This window comes from Tripterygium wilfordii, chromosome 21 (genome assembly GCF_013401445.1).
Source record: "Tripterygium wilfordii isolate XIE 37 chromosome 21, ASM1340144v1, whole genome shotgun sequence".
In the NCBI taxonomy this organism is placed as follows: Eukaryota; Viridiplantae; Streptophyta; class Magnoliopsida; order Celastrales; family Celastraceae; genus Tripterygium; species Tripterygium wilfordii.
In genome coordinates this window covers 331,592-345,983 of record NC_052252.1, presented here as the reverse complement: position 1 = coordinate 345,983, position 14,392 = coordinate 331,592, and the positions used below count along the sequence as shown (strand labels likewise).

The following is a 14,392-nucleotide window of genomic DNA, read 5'->3' as shown; positions in this document are numbered from 1 at the left end:
AAGTACTTTTGTGACTCTGGTCTCGTAGAAGATCCCTCTCCCCCTTCCCACTCTCTGTTCTAAACCATCTTTTGATCAACTTTGTAGAGAGAGAATCGAAAGCTCTAGAGAGAGAGTGTGCGTGTGCCTGTGAATCCAGAAGAAACAGGTGCTTGTCCACCATGTCTCTGGGCTATGCAGAGAAGCTCTCTTTCATTGAAGATGTGGGCAACGTTGGAATGACAGAGTTATTCGACCCATCTCATGTTTTGCAAGAGAAAGTGGGTGTTCTCTATGTATTTTACCTTCTTCTTCGTTCTCTGATTACTCCTTTGTATATAATCCTTATTTACTTCGTTTATTGTCTTCGTTAGTGATTACTTCCAATAACAATTTGAAACTGTAGCACCCGTGAATTTTACTCAAAATTTGGGATTGAACTTGTTGGAAATTCCATGTAATGTTGCATTGTTTTGCTTTGGAACTTTGTTAGGATATCTATAATGTTATTATTGATGGGATCTGGTTTCTGGGTATAGAGTATAGACTGTATATTTAAAGGGTTTCTTCTTTTGTTAGTTTTGTGGCTTCTGAACTAATACATGGATTATTTTTGACTGTGACAATCTCATTACGAGGATGTCAAGCACATTGTAGTTGAAGGGTTCTACAGAAGCTATTGCATTTGAAGGTTCTGAATGCCTATCGAATAATCTCATATGCTTGAGTTTCTCAACATTGTAGACTGCAATTTTTTTTATTTCTCTGAATGTATTTCAAGGCCAAATGGTTATATGTGAGTTGTGGATCTCTTCAGTTCGCGTGGATCATCTTGGGCATATACATTTATTTAGAGCTTTGATTTATTTATGAAACTTATGGAGCTATACTTGATTTTCTATCATTGGCTGTAAACTGTAAAGTAACACAATTTTAAACTCTGTTGATCTTGATATCCTTCGGTATTTTCTGATTTGTGATGGAGTTTCCTGTCCAATTCACATGGAAAAACTTTCATTTTAAAGTCAATTTTCTTTCAGATTTTTCACTTTAATAGCCTCAAAGGATGGAATTCGTTGGTATAGTGCTAACTGCTAAATTATAGGTTCAAATGATAGTTTAGCAAGAGGCACATTAGGGTCACATTACTATAGGGGTTATGTGGGGAGTTTGTTAAGATTGTGATGCTATCAAGCATGGAGATGAACTAGAGAAAATGTTTGGCTGTTAGGCTCTAGTGTATGTGAGCTCATCAGAAATAGGGAATTATTATTAAGTTATCTCCTCTGAGAATCCCTATTGATAGTCTGTGGGGCCGGGAGTGGGTTGTATTGTAAAATTTTGAGTTTCACCTTTTTAGTTCATCCATTGCTTCTACAAAGTCGTATGCAACAAAGATAGGGAAATCATCGACCTTTCAAGCTTCCTTAAACATCACTGGATATTTTTCTTTAACATATTCTCAAACTTACATACTTGCGGCTCTTCTCAAAATATCTTATGGGTAATGAAATAAGATCTTAAGTGATTGTTATATTTTACTTTTTAATGTATTATCTACTTGCTTTTATTTTTTTTGCAGATTGAACGACTTGCGAAGATTATACAGAAGGTTCAAGCCTGCAACATCTCACACTTTTTATTGATGAGAGATACATATTTTATGTTCTGATGCCAAACGGCCTTTTTAAATTTCTTGTTTCTACTTGCAGAGTAAGCATCTAGTGGTGTTTACAGGTGCAGGAATATCAACTTCATGTGGTATACCTGATTTCCGAGGTCCCAAGGGAATTTGGACGTTGCAGGTGAGAATCTTGAAAATCTTTGTGTTGCCAAGAATAAGAATAACACCCCTTTCCGTTTTTTGGTCATTATAGCTTAGTTTTTTTAATTAACTATGATATTTGCCTTAAGTCAACTAAGACGTAGGTTACTCAAAACACTTTATGAGTAATTGGATTGATTTTGTTATTATGGGATGACTGATGAAAACTACAACAATGCCAATATGGGTTAGTGTGTGTGTGTGTTTTTTTTTTTTGAGGTTGTTCTGGTGTTGTAGGACTTAGCTTTAGCAATCTAAATCTAAAGTCCCTAATGCAATGTGCATGTTATGGAGGTATCATGTATGAACATTTATTTGGCTCTTTTGAATTTATTTGGTGGTTCTTATGATCGCCTTCATTGCTTGCAGCGTGAGGGGAAGCCTTTACCTGAAGCTTCATTACCGTTTCATCTTGCAATGCCAGGCATGACTCACATGGCTTTGGTTGAATTAGAGAAAGCTGGCATTATAAAGTTTGTCATTAGTCAGGTAGGGCTTCTTAATTTTTTTTTTTCTATCTAGATGTATATAATATTTATCCGCGTCAGGAAAACTAAGCTTGAAGCTTGATGATTGGTTCTTTTACTAATTCCTTATCCTTGAACTCAATGTTACCATGAGTCATTGCCTGTATTAATATTATGCTAAGTCCAATGATTTTTCTTCCTTCTTGGGAAGGATGTGAGTTTGGAAAGGGTTAGTTTTCTGAAATGACCTCAGAAATCCATATCGTCTATGAAATTTGATGACTTCTGCTCCTGTTCAGTCAAAGACATATTCTAGGCTCACATTTGCATATAGAGCCATGTTTTTGAAACTTTGTTTATAGTAAAGCTGAAAGTGGTCTGACAACCTGATTTTCACTAGATTGTGATAACATCCAACATTCATGTTGTACTCATTGCATCCTTAAAGTAAACATGTTAACATTCTAAGTCTGTTTTTAATACCTGCTGCTTTGCATGTGCTAGAATGTTGATGGTCTTCATCTTCGGTCTGGAATACCAAGGGAGAAGCTTGCTGAACTGCATGGGAACTCTTTTTTGGAAATTTGCCCCTCATGCGATGTCGAGTAAGCATTGATGTTTAAAGCCATGCCCTTTCTTAACACAATTTTGGTATCTGATGTTTCTCTGCCATTTTTGTAAGATATGCCAAGTCAAATTGTCATTTCCTTATGCTATTATATTTTTCTCTTGGAAAATTTACCTTCAATATGCTCAGTTTAGTATCATTCTAACTGTTGAAGGTATTTGCGGGACTTTGAGGTTGAAACTATTGGCTTAAAAGAGACCTCGCGGCGTTGCTTTGACACAAAATGTGGAGCAAAACTAAAGGATACAGTTCTTGACTGGGAGGTACCATTTAGGGTTAAATTATTTGAGGCCTAAAACTTTATGTATTTTTCTTGATATAGAAGCATGTCAAACCCATAGGCCTGTTCTAATGGGGTTAGAAACAAGTGTAATTAACAAATGAAGTGGCCATGTGGTTCAACTCAAAGCATTAACTACTTGACTAGGTCTTTGAGATACGTAAAAGACTATGCAATGCAGTTTTGAATAGAATTGAAATGATTGGCAATTTGGCACTGACAGATGGTTTTTGCCCCTATTAGTCAAACGTAGCCTAACTTCTCTGCATGCTCAAGAGATTTAGGGTTCTATCTGGAAGTGAGCAGATTGAAATTCGTTGTCCTTGTGCACTATGTGTTTATGTTCTTTGATTCACATATAGGTTATAACGATCATGTTTTGACAGCATGCCGTGGAGATAGTTACAAAGTTCACTCAATCTGAAGTGTATTCAGATATTGTGCTTAATTATGCATTTAACTTGTTTGAATGTTTATTTAAAAGTGAATCTTCTTGTGGAGTTGTATAGTAATACCTATCATAATCTTAAGAGCACAATAGATGTTCACATTAACAATTAGAATATAAATTGTTTCAAGTACATGCGAACTGGTTCATGGTAAATTGGTGATATGTTCATTTGAAGGCCTCCTTAATCGAGTGAGTTGATGATGAGCGTCTGATCCAAAAGTTCCAGTTGTACTTGTGTGATGGCTGATGTATTTTTCTTCTTTTCTGTACATTAAAGAACAACTTGTTTAAGGAAATCTCTGCCATTCCCCTTCTCTGGCCCCCACCAATGCAGGATGCGTTGCCATCAAAGGAGATGAATCCAGCTGAAAAGCACTGCAAGATGGCTGATGTTGTATTATGTTTGGGGACAAGGTAAATGATGTCCAGTTAATGGTACCATGTCTATCTCTGTCAATCACACCATTTTCTTTCTGAAATAACACAGTTCTTTATCTGTACATGAAATCATATGCAACCTCCTACTTTATCAGGGGAGTTGTAACTTTGTTCATTTTTTTGTTTGATGTACAATCCGTTACTGCTCTGCCCAGTTTGCAGATAACTCCTGCATGCAACCTTCCACTGAAGTGCCTTCATGGCGGCGGGAAGATTGTAATTGTGAATCTTCAGGTATTTCCGTTCATTTTTTCCGGAACACAAGGTACTCTTTTGGAAGTACCAATTCTATCGCCCTTTGGCAATTCTACTGGATTCTTCTGCATTGTGCCTACTCTTTCATATTTCAGGTAACCTTACCTGGTTGTTCAATTTTTTGCAGAAAACCCCAAAGGACAAGAGGGCTAGTTTGGTGATCCATGGCTTCGTGGATAAGGTATTGGAATTCATATTGCGGCATGGATTTCTAGTTTATTGCAATTTATAACTTTTGCTGCCTCATTCCTCTCTCCCTCTCTCCCCCCACCTCCTGTTATGAAGTTTTAAAATAAATTTGATGTACCATTCCTCTGCAAGCTTGAAAATCTCTTGAAAGTAGCCTAGGTTTGTTTGTAAACATGCTTTTCTTTTCATCCATCTATTTAGGGTTTTGTTTACTAGTGCCTGGAGTGACAATGAACATTCTTTTCTATAGAGATTTTTAAGCATACTGAGACTTCATCTGCTTATCATCAGGGATATTTATTGTTCGTATGGTAAACTAAGATTACCAGAAAAACCTAAAATTTTTAATGTGGAAAACAGGTCATTGCAGGAGTCATAGATTTGCTTAATTTGCGGATTCCTCCATATGTCAGGATTGACCTTTTTCAGATCATCATAACTCAGTCCTTGAGCGCGGGTAACTTCCTCTTGATTTGTACTTAACTTCCTCTTGATTTGTACCCGTGCATGAGTTGCTTTTCCAGGACAGAAAGAACAAGACTTGCACACAAGTTGTACACTTGAGTTCACTGCTTTTATTCTCCAGTGAACCATATTTTAGGATGCAATCAGAAATCTAATTAGTAGTAGTATAGCACTAGTTCCTAACGCCTTGCTGTGTTTTTGTTGCGTGTGGGCAAACTTTATGACCTTTGGTTGCTATTGATGTGGAAACAAAGTTTGGGACTAGCTTTGTCGTTTTGGTCAAAGTATGTTTAACCTCTGCAGAACACAACAGAGTTAAAAGGATCTTTTCTTTCCTTTTTTTTTTTTTGAGAAAAAAAAATTGTTCTGTGTGGATGTGTTCATTCAGAAAATTCCCTCAGTATTACTTTTCTTAAACAAGAACATTTCATGCAAGTCGCACTGATGAATTAAGCACCAAAATTGTCCCCGTCTCATTTGAGACATCTATAGATTCATATCCAGTCCATAAGCAACTAAGGCTTTGATTGCCTGCTCATCCAGTCCTTTCAATTGCATTACAGATGAAAGACATGTGAACTGGACCCTCCGCGTAGCAAGTATACATGGGCTCAAAGCTCAATTGCCATTCATCAAATCTGTTGAGGTGAATTTATGTTCTGACATGCATTTTCCTTGAGCAGAAATAAATAGTTATCTTAAGTTAAAAGATTTTTGGTTCCCAAAGTGTGGCCTTCGGTGGAGATGACTGACTTTTGTAGTTTATATGAACACATAATGCAATATATCATTAGCCTTTCCTTACAACATTCCTGTTCTGTCTGTACCTTAGGTTTCCTTCTCGGATACACAAAAGTATAAACCAGCCAGTCTGCTTGAGCAGCCATTTTTGCTGAAAAGGTAACTCCACTCTTACCTAAACCCATTCTACACTTCACTTTGATTGGTTACATGAAGTGGACACAGATTTTCATCAAGCTGAAGCTTGGTTACTTTTTTTTTTTTTACTATGAGGTAGTAGACCAAGTTTAGACAAGCTAGATGGGTTATTGAATAGATTTCACGAAATTGATTTCTTATACAATTAAATGCTATGGCCATATTTTTGTGGTGAGTACCCTTTTGAAGATAATTCATAAGAATTTAAGCAAAGATGCTTAGTTTGATGATGTATGGTTAATTACAAAGTCATGGTTTAATTTTGAAAACGTCTCTCAAGTTGTGGGTATGGTAGATTAAAATGTTTCTTAGTAATTGCTCTCCTACAGCCCACAGGTAGGTCAATAACCATTTTGGTTGACATATTATTCAATATTTTCCTGCTCTAACACTTCCTTTCATTTGTATATCAGGAGGACTTCGCCAAATGAAGAGTTTGAAATTGTGTTGCAACTAAACTTCAGTGATGGTTGTGGCTGCTTGCACACCCTAGTTAATATCCCATTTGATTTTAAGGTGAGAAACTGTAATCAATCTAATGTTTTGTTAATTTAGCGTGTGTGAGGATTCAAACCTTCAACTTATTCGAAATCTTAAGGAGTGGCTACCACTAGGTCAAAAGCTCTTTTTTCTTTTTGTGTTGCAAGTAGATGCGATATAAGTTATGCATTGTCTTGTCTGCTTTACATTTTCGGGATAAGGTTCGCATTATACTACATTTATATTCATCAAGGAGCTTTTCTTTTAAGTTGAAGTGTTTTTTCCAAGAACTGGAAATGATCATCCTTACGTATTAACGAAGGCCTCACAAACCATGCAGGTTTCAACAGGCTCTTATAGCCTCGACAAGGATGCTATATTTAAAGAGCTGAGAAACGCTGCGATTCAGAATCGATGTTGTGGACAGAATGAACTTATTGAAAGAAAAGCCATTCCAGACTCAAACACTCAGGTCATGGACTATGCCGCTGTAACCAACCTCAAAACATTCGATTCCGATTCTATTAGTAATGCTGATGTGAAGAAGCAAACTGATACTTTGAATGGCACCAAAATTTCTCGGAAGCGGTCGGAAGGGCGTAAACGGAAGTCGAGATATTAGAAGTGACTGGATTTTTGTAGTTCCAGTTCCTGTATAGATAGAAACATAGAGACTGAGTGGATTTTGGGTAGATGCTTACACTCAGTCTGTCTCCCCAACTATGGATAGCAAAATCTGATTAGACTTGGCTTGGCAACACGGGCTGTAACCTTGTTGTTGCAAGTCCATAGACTAGACGAGGGTCACATATGTGTTCCACAGTGAGGTTTTTCAGAAGCTTTTTGTATTAACATTGCAAAAGTAGTTAATTGCTTATAATTTGATGGAGTTATGGGTTTGGGAATGAAATCCTTGCAAGGAGGGATGCTAAAGATAAGTTACCCAAATCTGGAGGGATTGGCCGAGTTGGTTCCTGCTATTCCTAGTAAACACATGGGCGTTAGGTTCACAACGTCTCACCAATACTTCGGGGTCACTCCCCTGGTAAAATATCAACGATTTATCTTGATTTCGTCTAAGGAACTTTAAGGTGCGATACAGGTCTGTAGTATACATCATGATTTTCACATCAAGGAATGTTTTTTTAAAATATATATATATGCAAACATATATATTTCGATTATTTTTATGAATAATATTGTTTTTATTGAAAAACACGCGTCTATATTTTATCAAAAGAGAACAAATAAGACGTTCTTACAAAATCACAACTCATAACGAGAAAATCTATGACATTGTAGACAAAAATTCATTAAAAAGATCGTTAGAAAATCACAGAGACAATCTACCAAATCCAAAAAAAAACGGTCATTCTTAAAAATTAAAAAGTTTACTAATGAAGTTCTCTTTGTAAATATCTCAGTAACCGATAATTTTATTCAATTTACACCTAATCTATTTATTCCATATATGGCTATACACGTTCGCAACTGAGTGTAAATCTGTTGGTTGTCCGAAAACTAAGAAATCTGCCTGCGCTTGTAGATTAGAACAAATTTAAATTTTCGGTTACTAAGTTGTAATGTATGAACGTTGGGTGATCAAGCTGGAAACTCTTTCATTAACCCAAAATTGTATTAAAGAGAACAACAAAGAGTCATACAAATGGAACGATTTATAAATGAGAAAAATCTAATAAATTAAATACCATTCTGAAACATGTTGAAGAAGAAGAAAGATAATGAGAAGAAGAAAGATAAATTAATAATTCACACACTCATCTCTCTTTTAGTAACGGATACCGATACCATATGAGTTTACATTTTGAACATTCGATATGAACATAAACTCAGACCGTCAAACTCATGTGGTTAGAAATTTATCACATAACGACAAAGTAAATTGAGTCAAAACTCTCACATCATCGCGTCACTACAAGGATATAGCTGCAAGACTCATCTCTCACCCTATCCATGCTTGGATATATCTCACTCAAAGGCCCATAAAACCCCAGGCCCCACTCTTATTGACCTGTAACCTTCAAGTTCCAGTCAAAGCAACTCCCTTTAGCCAATTAAAAATGCTGTAATTACCGGCAATAGTGGATGTCCTCGTAGACTACGCCGGTTAATATTTTTTATTTTCTTAATACTTTTATAGTTTATATTTTCTACCACTACATATAACTGTGTATAGCAGCATACAATAGTCCACTGCTTTTGAAGGGACAAGTCAGAGAGAGAGAGAATGGAAGGTGAAGGTGAAGGTGAAGGTGGAGGTGGAGGTGGGCTCCATCGCCACGGCAAGCATGCAAGAACAACCTACGAAGGTGATAGTATATACATCTTGAGTTTTTCAAATCCATTTTTATTTTGTATCAACATATAGATATTGTTGATATCATATATGTATGAGTATTTTGAGGGAAAAACCAATTGTTAAGGCTTTATCCCACATCGGATCGGATTGATTTGTAACATTTGTACTGTGATTGGTTTGTAACGTTTGTGCCTCATTTTGGTTAGATGGAGTTTTTCTTTCAACATCATTTCCTTTTGCGTGTCGTATATATCATCGTATGTCGGTATTTTTGTTTGGTGTTTTTTTTTTTTTTTTTTTTGAGATTTATATGTTGTACTGGTTTTGAGGAGGATGAGATGTATATACATGATGCATTCATGAAATGTATTTAAAAAAATTAAATGTCACTCATACAAATATCACACACACACACACACATATACATACATACACAAAATAGATTTGATGTATTATTTTGTATTTTTTTGTCATTTCAAGATGAAAAAAAAGGCATGTTAGGTCATCTTTTTGACCTTCTTGGGGTTCTTGATCTCTACTAGTATTTTACAGTAAATGTTGTTTTTGATTTTCTTGCTTGTGCTGTAAATTAATACATCCAGTTTTTGAACACAAGAGTTTATGATAAGAAAAATTAAATGTTATTTCGTTGTCAGTAATATATAATTACGTGGCAGCCATGCATGAAGGTCATGTAATCAATGTATTTTTGACTTGATTTGCTTTATTGTTGAAAATTTGTCTTTTTGCTTATAAATCAAAACTTAAAAAATGAGTTTTCCCTATTAATCTTCTTGAGCCAATGTTCATCATTTGCTTTTTCTTATCGTGATCAGTGAGTGTAGATTTCTTCTGTCAAAAAATTTTAAATTTTCTGGTCAACCAAGCAGAACGTTTTCGTTTTCCATGGAAAATTTGAAGCTATTTGGTTAGAGGAAAAGGCCTTTGACTTTGCAGAAACAACAGAGAAAATCTGAACAGTAACCATTCATGGGGAGGAGTACTTTGTGTGGCATTTTCTGCTGATGTGGATCCACTAGGTGACAAAAATCTTGAAAAACAAAATTCACTTTTTTGTTTCTTTCTTTCCCTAATTAAATATTATTCAACGACTTTTGTTTTGCTGGTTTTAATTTTTGTTTTTATTTTTCCTATGACAGTTTCTACCTTCTTGGGCCAAGCCCAAAAGCATTTGCTAGTTCTCAATTTCAGTGGGCCTATGTTTTACTAGGTTTGGCCCATGAATTTATGATGGGCCTGAGTTTTACCTGCTTGGGCTAGGCCCAATAGCATTTGCAAGTTCCCATTAGATTAGCATGTGTTGGTTTGAGAGTGTGATTATTAACCAAAGCAATGCCAATGATTTGCACTTTTTGTTTGAACTCAGCCTACGCTGGAAGTGGAAGCTCAAGCAACATTACCATCAACAACAACAGAAATACAAACTCTGTCACCAACTATGGAGAACAACACAGGCAACAAGCGACCCGTGAGCAGGATCAATACATGCCCATCGCGAATGTGATCCGAATCATGCGTCGAATCCTCCCACCCCATGCCAAAATATCTGATGATGCTAAAGAAACCATCCAAGAATGTGTGTCTGAATTCATTAGCTTTGTCACCAGCGAGGCCAACGAGCGGTGCCATCAGGAGCAGCGCAAGACTATCACCGCGGACGATGTTTTGTGGGCGATGGGAAAGCTGGGGTTCGACAACTACACTCAGCCTCTCAGTCTCTTTCTCCAGCGCTACCGTGAGGCGGAGAGAGAGAGCAACTCTGTGCGCGGGGAGAGTCTTCCAAAGCGCGGATTAGATTATGGTGCTGCTGCTGCTGTTTCTCTGCCTCCCATTTTGCCTGCATTTAACGTGAGTGGCAACATTCAGACAATGATGTATGATCCTGCACAAGTAGTGATGGGTGGATACTACAGGGATGAATCTGGAGGCTCTTCATCACAGCAGAATGTGAACAACATTCATGGTTTTGACAACTTTCCGCAGGGAGTGCCCGGCAACAAGATTGATGATCAGTATGGATTCAAATGACAACAGAAAATCAAACCAAAAATAAAGGGATATAATATGATAAAACTGATCGAGAAAAAACAGGGAATAAGGTTTGATTACTGTGCTTCAAAAGATCGTTCTGTGTTTCTTTTTCCCATTCAAATGAGATGAAAGAACTAAGACGCATGCGTATTGGATTGGATAAATTGGTTGCTGCCATTTTCCCCAACATTACAATTGAAAATCCATGGATGAAGAAGTTCAATGGCTCTATCATCAATACAGATATCTAAACCAATATCAATACAATGTGATTCATATTAGAAATGATTCTTCAATTAAATTAGTAAGGGTTTTTAACAATGAAGATATTTATCTATACCCTACTTACATGCTTCCATTACAATTAAGGCTTTCCTTGTCATCTGAGCTCAAGTACAAATGATAGTCCTTGATGTAATCGATCACTTTGTCGGCAGTCAAGTATTTTATTGACAATCCCCTTGAAATGCATTCCCTGAGAAAACACATCACAGAAGCATCCTTGAAGTAAATAAGTAGTTTTAAGATTTCATTGAATTCCATCAGTGTTAAGAGATCCTATTCACCTCATTCTGGTTGAGCTGATTAGGTTCGGTACAAGTTCATCGACAACTTTGATGTTATGCTGCAAGAAAAATCGGCATATAACTGAATTTGAATGGAATAGACTAGCACATCATAGACCATAAGCAGTGCGTATAGATTACTGTCAACGACGACCACAAAAAGAAAAAAAGAAGATTACTTTCAACAAAAGCCACTAGGAGAAATCTTATATATACCGAGATTAAAGTTTCTTTTCTAGAAGCATTGTCAAATATTCGACATTCGAGATATGATCATACAAGGCTAATTTCAACCTTTTGAACAAAATATGTTTAGTAGTTAAAACCAAAATGTCAACTAAATAAATGCCTTAAGTTGGAATCATAGATATAGACCTAGGTTAAGTCAATTTCGCCAGGTTTTGACTAAGAGAATTCATAGGTGTAAGCACACTCAAACTACCAGATAGAAATTAGCTGAAAAAATTGCTAAACGAATCCAACAACTCTGATTACCTTGTATTCATTTAAGATTTCATCATCAGAGATGATCTTCTCAACATCTTGTCCTTCTCTTCGAATGCAAACCACACCATAGTCCTTGCAGATGATCTTGATCTAAGAGGGAAAAAAAATCACCATTACAGGCTACAATTTCATATCAAGAAGTTTGAAACCGACAAAGATATTATATTAGCTAAATGAAAATATTTTTCACTAGAAAGTAAGCATAAATTTTTTGAAGAGAATTCTTGTTTTTAACCCCTCATAGATCAGAGCACTGGATCCGCAGTTGACATAAGTTCCTCAGTATTTTACCTGCTCACGGATCCAAAATCCAGGAATGCTAAAAGATTGCAGCAAATCAGATCCGCAGACAAGCTTGACCTTGAGGGAGTCTACAAGGAAAGAGAAACATTGGCTCATTATATTGATATCACAAGTTGTAATAAAAATTGAAGATAAGTTCGAAAGCCACGCTTTTAAGCTAGAAAATGAATTCTAGATCAGAACAAACTAAATGAGCCTTCAAGAATACACAACACATTAACCATTAACTTGTGAAGGTACTAAAATTTGAGTCTTTATTAAGCCATTTAGGCCACTTCTATGACTCTCACTGAATCTCCTTTGAGTTGTCCGCAAAGTCGAACTTACTAGCTAAGATATCTAAACCTGGTGCACAAAAACTTTTGTTTGACAGATAGAATACTGAAATTAAAGTTTACATGATTGTTTATGTTCTCGCATGCATGTATATGTTCATATGCTTACATGTATTGTTCCAAAAACAATGACTTTGAGGTTCTACCGTTCAAATGTCAAGAAAGGGAATGAAAACTGCACGCTAATCTTACCTCTGGAAACCAGTCCATGCTCAACCAAAAAGTCTTTGACTCTAGATAAAACAGTTAAAGTTCGTTGATAGGCGTTTTGTTTAGCCTGTAATAAGGTAAACACACATTAAACCAGTTTTAGTTATCAAAAGCATGATAATAATGATAGGCATAATACGCTTGGCATCTAACAGATGCTTTATGCTATTCAATGGAAATGAAAAATGAGTACTAGACACTCAATTTCTATTCTAAAATTCCAAGAAATTTGAACAGTTAGGTCAGGGTTGAGAAAAATTACCTCCCATGTATCAACCATTAAAAAATCTGAACTTTCACAGGCTAGATTACACATCTGTATACGATGCTTGGCAGATATAAGTCCCTGTGAAACCATTCAACTTGCCATTAGCCATAGAAAATTAAAAAGTACAAAATCTAAACAAAAGGAACACAGCTATACTGCACTGCAATTCATGAGCTGTGATAATGCAGGAATCGTTTGTCTAAGCACCAGCATCAATAGTTTTTCAAATCTAAAGCGGAACGTTAATCAAAGACCATCAAGATTTGCTAAAATGGAAACATGAAATTACTCTTATCTTTAAAACTTGTCACTATATCTAAGATCATGATGAACGATTCAAAAGCAGAACATTGTACACTATACGCAACTCAATTAAATTGATAATGAAAAGGTGGCAATTTCCACGTACCCTTTTCTTGTATGCATCATTAACAGGTGATACATAGCCTCCAATCACACAATTTCCCTCTGCATTCAAAGCATCTCTTGCCAGCTCTAACCATATAAGAATTCACAGATTTAAACACACATACAAATCAATCACAACAACAAACCACCATAATACTAATGAAAAGCAATGGTACCATTGAAAATACTCACCAAACATACGCAAATGCATATATGTTGGAGGATTGAAGCTTCCAGTTGCCACCAAAACCACAAATATCTTCTCACTGGACAATAAAATTCCTAGGAAAAGAAGGTGAGAGACGTGTTTCGAAGATCGATAAAGAAAAACAAAGCTTTCATGGAAATTAAGGACTGACTTAGCTATTGCTTTCAAAGATAACTTGTCGAGCGGCAAATCGACGTCCATGGCGGGTAATGCAATGGCGACTGGCGATCGAAACAGTCGTTTTCTAAGGGTAATGTAACATTTGGTCAAAATTCAGAATCGCAGAAAAAAAAAAGGGTACAAAAACAGAGGGTCAAAGCCTTGGCGATCCCTGTTTTTATTCCAAATGAAAGCAATTCCAGATTTCCAGGTGAGGCAGATGGAGCCTCGAAGAAGAAAAACGAAGGAATTAGGGAGGGAGACGTACCTGTGGAAAGAAATCGTCTTGGGAAGCTGAAGCTACTTGATTATTATTGATTGATTATAAAGTTGGCGCCTGTAGAGGAAGGAAGGAGGAATTCCAGCGAGCGCTTCTAGTTGTTGAGAGGAAAGGAAGGAGGTAATCCGGCACTTGTTTTAAGACGGGTCTGTCAAGGGGAAGGAGATTGATTGTTCAGTTGAAGATTTTAGCCAAATCCCATCAATCGAATCAGTTTTTACGAGGAAGTTACAAATCCCATTTGTGTGAAGACCTTCTTTTTTGACCATTACAAATTTCGCAAAATTACTCAAACTTCATTCTTAACTCAACTGTTGTCTACACCCTTTATCGGGAACAAGATTTAATTTCCTTGACTTCCTCCATTGTAAACAATTCTA

General features: G+C 36.4%; 3 protein-coding genes across 4 annotated transcripts; 2 read left to right on the top strand and 1 right to left on the bottom strand.

Moving 5' to 3' along the window:
* On the top strand, window positions 1–7,306 carry LOC119987751 (NAD-dependent protein deacetylase SRT1). Its single transcript, XM_038832670.1, has 14 exons — window positions 1–260; window positions 1,562–1,591; window positions 1,692–1,784; window positions 2,174–2,293; window positions 2,776–2,876; window positions 3,054–3,162; window positions 3,965–4,044; window positions 4,224–4,302; window positions 4,451–4,504; window positions 4,873–4,969; window positions 5,541–5,623; window positions 5,810–5,877; window positions 6,330–6,432; window positions 6,737–7,306. Exons 1-14 carry the CDS (start codon window positions 162–164, stop codon window positions 7,016–7,018), a joined length of 1,398 nt encoding a protein of 465 aa, XP_038688598.1. The 5' UTR covers window positions 1–161; the 3' UTR covers window positions 7,019–7,306.
* A 1,385-nt stretch (window positions 7,307–8,691) lies between these two features.
* LOC119989291 (nuclear transcription factor Y subunit B-9-like) lies at window positions 8,692–11,019 on the top strand. The gene is made up of 3 exons (XM_038834724.1): window positions 8,692–8,726; window positions 10,104–10,749; window positions 10,860–11,019. The coding sequence occupies exons 2-3, from the start codon at window positions 10,223–10,225 to the stop codon at window positions 11,017–11,019; spliced, it is 687 nt and encodes a 228-aa protein (XP_038690652.1). The 5' UTR covers window positions 8,692–8,726; window positions 10,104–10,222.
* LOC119989607 (nicotinamide/nicotinic acid mononucleotide adenylyltransferase) lies at window positions 10,979–14,327 on the bottom strand. 2 transcript variants are annotated; one of them, XM_038835238.1, is made up of 10 exons: window positions 14,001–14,327; window positions 13,725–13,817; window positions 13,558–13,647; window positions 13,367–13,452; window positions 12,952–13,035; window positions 12,672–12,756; window positions 12,133–12,212; window positions 11,830–11,931; window positions 11,335–11,393; window positions 10,979–11,243 (listed from the first exon to the last, which is right to left on the bottom strand). In XM_038835238.1, exons 3-10 carry the CDS (start codon window positions 13,574–13,576, stop codon window positions 11,114–11,116), a joined length of 645 nt encoding a protein of 214 aa, XP_038691166.1. In that variant the 5' UTR covers window positions 13,577–13,647; window positions 13,725–13,817; window positions 14,001–14,327; the 3' UTR covers window positions 10,979–11,113. The 2 variants fall into 2 exon arrangements, with proteins under 2 accessions (XP_038691166.1, XP_038691165.1); XM_038835237.1 differs by having other exon boundaries at window positions 13,558–13,631; window positions 14,001–14,326.
* Between the last annotated feature and the right edge of the window lie 65 nt (window positions 14,328–14,392).

Excerpts from the sequence above, each read along its gene's own strand:
- LOC119987751 (XM_038832670.1), top strand. The coding sequence starts at position 162 with ATGTCTCTGGGCTATGCAGAGAAGCTCTCTTTCATTGAAGATGTGGGC. Across the intron at positions 261-1,561 it reads CTCATGTTTTGCAAGAGAAA|ATTGAACGACTTGCGAAGAT; the intron begins GTGGGTGTTCTC and ends TTTTTTTTGCAG. Across the intron at positions 5,878-6,329 it reads CAGCCATTTTTGCTGAAAAG|GAGGACTTCGCCAAATGAAG; the intron begins GTAACTCCACTC and ends TTTGTATATCAG.
- LOC119989607 (XM_038835237.1), bottom strand. The coding sequence starts at position 13,774 with ATGGACGTCGATTTGCCGCTCGACAAGTTATCTTTGAAAGCAATAGCT. Across the intron at positions 12,757-12,951 it reads TAATGGTTGATACATGGGAG|GCTAAACAAAACGCCTATCA; the intron begins GTAATTTTTCTC and ends ACCTTATTACAG. Across the intron at positions 12,213-12,671 it reads GCATGGACTGGTTTCCAGAG|ACTCCCTCAAGGTCAAGCTT; the intron begins GTAAGATTAGCG and ends CTTTCCTTGTAG.
- LOC119989291 (XM_038834724.1), top strand. The coding sequence starts at position 10,223 with ATGCCCATCGCGAATGTGATCCGAATCATGCGTCGAATCCTCCCACCC. Across the intron at positions 10,750-10,859 it reads GGCAACAAGATTGATGATCA|ATCGTTCTGTGTTTCTTTTT; the intron begins GTATGGATTCAA and ends GTGCTTCAAAAG.